Here is a 6,606-nt window from a genome sequence, read left to right as displayed (position 1 = left end):
TTCTCTCTTTGCATGGGAAAAATGGTGGGATGGTGGCTTTTTTTTTCTTTCTTTCCACATATATATATACTAAATAAAAATAAAATATCATTAAAAAAATCAAATCAAATATTATAAATTAATATTTATTTATTTATTTATCTAAAATATTTCCAACATCATCATTGCCTTCTAGATTTCTCTCTCCTTCTAATTGACCATTTTGTCCTTCATGATCTTTTAAAATTCCATCATTGAGTCATCACTTAATTTAGTAAAATTACAATTTAGTCCTTCATAATTCTTCACTTATTCAATTTGGTCCTAATTAATCCATTTTCCTTAGTTTCTAGATCATTCCACCCTTAAAATATTTGCACAACTAATCCTTCAACTTTTTTATATTTACACTTTAACCCTCAAATTTTAAATATTTACTCCTGGGTAACAAAACTTTTCTCACTTTTGCGAATTAGTCCTTTCTTGCATTAATATGTCATAATATACTTCCCAATGTTGACATAAATCAAAATTTTGCTTTTTGTCACTTTGTTTCATTATTTTACTATATCAAGTATACTTACTTTCTTACTGTAGTAATTTTCGGGATATTACAAATAATATCTTATTATTTTAAATTATTTTGTTATTTAAATTAAATCAATTTATATTCACATACAATGCACGTGATATTGAATACTAGTTAAAAGGAAATGAGTGACCTAGTGGTGCCTAACAAAGAAAACAATAAGAAAAATAGAGGGCTAAAGATGAGCCTAAGCCTAACTAAGGGTGGGTTTGGATGGGCGATTGGGTGCGGTGCGTTTAGTTTTCTTTTTGTCTCACGCTACAGTATCGCTACAGTGTCTAATCTCACCACCACCGCTGTTTTTACACTAATTGCAAGTAAACGCACCGCCCATCCAAACTCACCCTAAGGCAAACAATAAGAGCACAACCTTAGCTAGCCACCTTGACAAGAAGGGGATGGCATTGAGGTTGAATAATATATATTTATTTTATATATTATAAATGTATTTTAATTAATTTAAAAAATATTAAATTAATTCAAAATTTTTTTACCAAAATCATTTAAAAATTAAAAAATTAGTAACTGATCAAAATAATTAATAATACTGAACTGTTCAAACCGAATTTGACTAAATCGATTAGATTGAATTTTTGGGTTCTAACCAAAATTTCTCTCTTATTTGAAAAATTGACACTAATGGTATATTTTCCATCAAGTCTATTTACCATATTTTTTAGAATCTTAACCAAAATGAGAATAATTCGAAGGACCTATCGAGAAAAGTTTGGATGAACCTTTGCAAGCTTAAATTTCCATTCAAACTAATTATATGCTTGTGGAAGTTCAATAAAGGAGGAACTGAAAAGAAGATCAATCAACTTGACCTTTACAACTCGATTATGGAAGCAAGAGACAAGCAAATATTGATCTTCAAAAGTAGGAAACAAAGTGCTAATAACACTAATTCAACGAAAACATGAGTTAGTGAAAGTATATATATTATTTGAAATCTCTCCCTAACAATTGTTTACCCCAACTTTTAACCACATCAAAGTATTCAAAGAAATATTTTGTTATGATAATATCAATTAGGGGTGAGTATTCGATCGAGCCGAGTAAAAAAAATTCGAGTAAAGTCAAGTCGAGTTAACGAATCCTATTATTTATACTAGTAGACAAAGTATAAGATTATTTAACTACATAAACAATATAATGATTTTGTCTTTTAACTTAATGGTTTTGACTTTTAATTTTAGAAAAGGTAAACATTTATCAAAACGGCGTAGTTTTGTCATTTATTATTTAGATTTTTGGATAACTCGAATTGTGTAATTCATATCAATTCGAGTTAAACTAAAAATTTTGATTTTTTATTCAAGTTGATCTGAATAACTCGATTAACTCAAATAACTCAAATTATTTAGTTCAAAATTTAAATTTTTATTGAGTTTTTTGAATCGAATCGGATTTTACTCACCCTTAATATCAATAGAAGAAGAAAAATTCCCAATAAAAAAAACTATGAAGTGGACAAAAAATAAAAAACCAACAAATTACAATATAAAAATAAACAAAAGGAGTAAAAAAGAATGGGAGAAAATCCAGCCATGATACCCAGCCTGGATGTCAAGCTGGGCTATTACCCAAAAAGAGAGGCGGCTCAGTCCAAACCCTAAACCCCTTTCAATTATCTCCATCTCCCCCCAAACCCTAAAAACAGTTCTCTTTCAATCCCCCCATAGCTATGGCACTCCTTCTCGCCAGATCCAGACGCAGATCCCTCGCCAACCCTTCACTCTTCCACCTTTACTCCACTTCTTCAAATGACCCAAACAACGATGACGCCACCACGAACGGCAACCACACCGCCAATAATCCCCCTTCAGTCTCTTCTTACTTCGGCGATGTCAAAACTGACCAACACCAACAAAGACCCAGAAACCCCACAAATCCTTCGACTCCCAATTCCAAACCTATGTCAGTAAGCGCTTCCTTACTGGAAATCCGTAAGAATCTCTCCGAGTTCCGCCGACGTTCCGCGGTGCCGTCTTCTGCTGAGCCCATTCCTACACCATCACAATCACAACCACATATTTCGTTCCAAGAATTATTCAAACGAAACGCCTTAGCTAAACAAGGGGAGTCCAACGAAAGTCCTGATGGTTTTGGTACTAGTGGGAAACGGGCGATGGAAACTTTAAGGAACAGTCTGCGGCACATGAAACAGAATTCTGAGGCGAATAACAACGTGGAGGGAAGATCAGGTCCATTAATCTCTTTATCGGCATTTAAGAATGATTTAAAGTTGAAGCCTTCAGCTGACAGAGTGGTCTCCCCGGTGATTGGTGGGACTTCGACTGAACTACCGGCCTCGATTTTCGAGAGGGAGATGAAAGGTAAGGCTAAAGGAGGAGAGACTGCAATGAGGACAGAGTTTGTTAGGATGTACGGTTATGAAGAGTTAGGGCAGAGGTTGAAGGAATTACGGCCGCCGGATAAGGAGGGTGGGTTTTCATTGCAGGAGTTGAATGAAAGGTTGATAAAGTTAAGGGCAATCGAAGAGAAGGAAACCGATGTGCGGATCAGTGGGGTTAACTTCACGGATTTAAGGGATGGCTTGTACACTTTGAAGAGGTTTGACGAAGAAAAACAGAAAAATAAATTAGGTAACTTTTCGACTTAACAGTAGACATAAGGTATTTGTGTTTGTTTCAATGACTATTAGGTCAAAGTGATAAAGCACCAAGCTTGACTGTGAATTATGTGAATGATTGTCATAAGCTTGAAGTCTGAGTTCTGTTATGAAATAGGGTTAAAAGAATCTTATAATTCCGTAGTCGGTGGCAATTAGGCGAAAAAGGGAACTTGCTAAGTTCGATTGTCAATAATGTGAATGAATGTCAGACTGGAAGTCTGGGATTTGTTATGAAATGGGAGTAGAAAAGAGCATAAGTGGTAAAGCCCCTTTCTTGAATTAAAAGTTCCTAGTGCAGAGAACTCAAAGATGATTCTTGGTGATTTTTAGTTATGAAGCAGACACTAACTCTGTAGACGGTTTTTGTTTTTTTTAAAGGATAAAAACCTATCTGGTTTCACTAACCAAAGTTATTCTATGGTTTTAAACCAGAAGCTGTGGCAACAGTTTCATTGCAACGAGAAACCTTGAGCACAGTGTTTCGAGTTTCTTTCATGTGTGTTTATTTCTTTGGGGGTTCAAAACTAAAAGATATAATGGCAAATCAAATCATCGATATGGTTAAATCAATGGGATTTATTCTACTCTAAGTTCATTTTCTGGTGTGAAATCTGAGTGAAGGAGATAATTTTGTACAATTTAGGAAATTCAGTTCAAGTGTCTTATTGTCTTAAATTTACTGGTTTCTTTCTGAAGGAAAAATCACTTTATATATGCGGTTAAACCACTATTTGGGGCCTGAACTTGGCAACTTTTCTCACATTGGGGTTAGAACTATTTTTTGTCCAAATTAGTCCTTGAACTTGACAATTATTTCCACATTGGGGCCTGAACTTTAGGGTTTTCAAGGGTTAACTTGGACAAAAAAACGTTGAAGCCCATATGTGGAAACAATTGCCAAGTTTGGGGCCTAACTTGGACAAAAAAAAGTTCCAGCCCTAATGTGGGAAAAGTGATTTAACCCTAAATATGCTCTAGTTTTCTGAAGATTTTGTTTTCTCTGGACTGTGGAGTCCGAGATTCAGTGATTGAATATTGCTAGCACTGAGTGGATCGTATCTGACATCCTCTGTGCTCTGAAAGACGACATGTCTAATATCATATAATACGATGATCTCTTGTTTCAGCCCAGAAAGTTGATATATTGGACCTCTTTGGTAGAACTCCAGAGTTTATGTTGCACCCTCCAAAGGAACAGTTAGTTGAAAAGGCAAGTTTAGTCCCTTCTCTTTCCTCCTATGCACATTTCTTGTCGATAGAATTGGAAATATGAAACTTAAGTACTATTTGATGCTTGCTTTCTTTTTTATGCGAACATTTTTTATTCGATACACTTTTCTAAAGTTTTAAGGTGGTTGCCTGCTTCTTGTTCGTTCTGTCTTTTATTTTCTGTTATCATTTAGATGATTGTAGTGATTGACCTCTAAGCAAGACTGTTTTATCAGTTGACCTACCACTATGTTACTAAGATTTAATAGTTTTATTTGTTTCATTCATTAAAACCCAGTATTTAAGCTCTAATACTCTTATAATGCTTTTGCAGTATTTCCATCCAGATAACATGTCTTCTGCTGAAAAAATGAAAATCGAGCTTGCAAAAGTTAGAGATGAGTTTAAGATGTCAGAATCAGATTGTGGATCTGCAAGTGTTCAAGGTAAAGTATTCTAAATATTTTTAATGGTATATTTATCCATCCACGCATGAAGCATTCCCCGATTGTTCCTGTTCCATAGACTATATAACCTTCATTTTTCACTTGCATGCTTGTGGCTAGTATGTACTATTTTACTATGCTACTTGGACTCGGGTGTGAGTGTCAGATACAGGTATGTATTCGACATGTCTATAGTTAGACTCCCAAGGTTTCCATATATTTGGAGGGTCTTAGAGGTCATATCCCCATATCCATGTGTCGGACATGGGTATTTCAAGAAAAATGGAGTGCCAGAGCAACATAGCTATTTTCTAAGTTAAAAAAGCTCTTGTTTATTGTATCTCAAATTGTCCCATTGTAATATTAAATGATGGATAATAAGATAAATTGAAAATAACTTAACATACATATGCTAAGCAAAAAGATATCATCTGGAATGCAAAATTGAATGTTCCGAAAGGATCTTTTTGGAACGGTAGTGTAGACCATGGTTGCTAAGAAGATGGAGAATTTTTGAAATGCTAATGTACATTTGGCAAGTATCATTCAGTATTTTCTCTAGAAGAAAAACTTGGTGTTATTATGAATTTTCATGTGTGATTAGCATTGTTTTTAGATAATTCGTTTCTGTATGGGTAAAGAGTGCAAGATACATGATCATTTTTTGTGTTTTTAGTTTGTCGGTTATTATTACATTAACAGTCATTAATGATCCTTTTGTTTTCGGGCCATAATGCCTTTTGCTTGTTTTCCTGCAGTGGCACAACTCACTACCAAGATCAAACATCTATCATCAGTTCTGCATAAAAAGGTGACATTACAAATGAGATTTTCATTATATACTTGGATGCTTTCATTGCAGTAGCATGTCATTTGATATTATTTACTTGCACTTTTTGTGATTAAAATCAGAATGGATTACGATATGGTTGTGATATTGGTATCCTAGGCATGACAATTGTTCTGGTCTTCACCGACCTATGCCCGATGGGTGATACATTAGGTATATAATATTTAACTTTTGAGTCATTCTTGTTTAGGATAAGCATTCTCGAAAAGGTCTTCTAGCAATGGTGCAGAAGAGGAAGAAGTTGTTGAAGTATCTCCGAAGAACCGACTGGGATTCATACTGTTTGGTTCTGTTGAAGCTTGGTCTCAGGGATACTGCAGATTCGAAGAACTACTAGAACTGGTAAGCTAATGTGGTAGTACATAACCCTGCAACCTGTTTTTTTGAAATTGAAAGAGGTTGCTGGTTCAACTTTGAATGTGTTGTTTTTGTTCCAAAAAAATATTGAATAGAGAAAAATGTGGGAGAAATTGTTTTATTATTTTTCATTAATAAATTCTAGAATCTAATCTATATATAAAAAAAAAATCCCCGAGTGAGAGGAAGATCTCAAGTTGGTGAGTTTTGTTTTAAGGCTTAAGCTGAAGCTATGGGTTGTTTTGAGTATGCATGGAACAACGTGATAACATGCATCTGTTTTCCTTTGAGTTGGCACTTGGGCTTTGATACTATGCATGGAATGAGAAAAAGGGTTATCAAAAACAAGGAAAAAGCTCTTGATCCATCCAAATACGGAACCAACCAAAGAAGATGAGGCAGTGCTACATTTTCAGATTTTAACAAACCTTCTCTTCTTATCTTTCTTTGCTCTTAAAATTTGTTTACTTAGGATAGGTAGAGGTAGATACAGATCTAACTTAATCTTCAAGTGAATGGGAGGACCAACTCTTTTGTA

The 6,606-nt window shown here is 34.5% G+C and overlaps 1 protein-coding gene across 1 annotated transcript; it reads left to right on the top strand.

Moving 5' to 3' along the window:
- The first annotated feature begins 2,098 nt into the window (after nt 1-2,098).
- LOC121218634 (uncharacterized) lies at nt 2,099-6,220 on the top strand. Its single transcript, XM_041096173.1, has 5 exons — nt 2,099-3,177; nt 4,334-4,416; nt 4,750-4,861; nt 5,620-5,672; nt 5,902-6,220. Exons 1-5 carry the CDS (start codon nt 2,256-2,258, stop codon nt 6,046-6,048), a joined length of 1,317 nt encoding a protein of 438 aa, XP_040952107.1. The 5' UTR covers nt 2,099-2,255; the 3' UTR covers nt 6,049-6,220.
- Nucleotides 6,221-6,606: the final 386 nt, after the last annotated feature.

Source organism: Gossypium hirsutum, chromosome D06, assembly GCF_007990345.1.
Source record: "Gossypium hirsutum isolate 1008001.06 chromosome D06, Gossypium_hirsutum_v2.1, whole genome shotgun sequence".
Lineage (NCBI taxonomy): Eukaryota > Viridiplantae > Streptophyta > Magnoliopsida > Malvales > Malvaceae > Gossypium > Gossypium hirsutum.
This window is presented reverse-complemented; position numbering and strand designations above follow the sequence as displayed.

What these genes read in the sequence shown, in the direction of transcription:
- LOC121218634 (XM_041096173.1), top strand. Translation starts at nt 2,256, where the DNA reads ATGGCACTCCTTCTCGCCAGATCCAGACGCAGATCCCTCGCCAACCCT. An exon ending in AAAACAGAAAAATAAATTAG is followed by an intron (nt 3,178 to 4,333) that starts GTAACTTTTCGA and finishes CTCTTGTTTCAG; the next exon opens with CCCAGAAAGTTGATATATTG. An exon ending in AGGAACAGTTAGTTGAAAAG is followed by an intron (nt 4,417 to 4,749) that starts GCAAGTTTAGTC and finishes ATGCTTTTGCAG; the next exon opens with TATTTCCATCCAGATAACAT.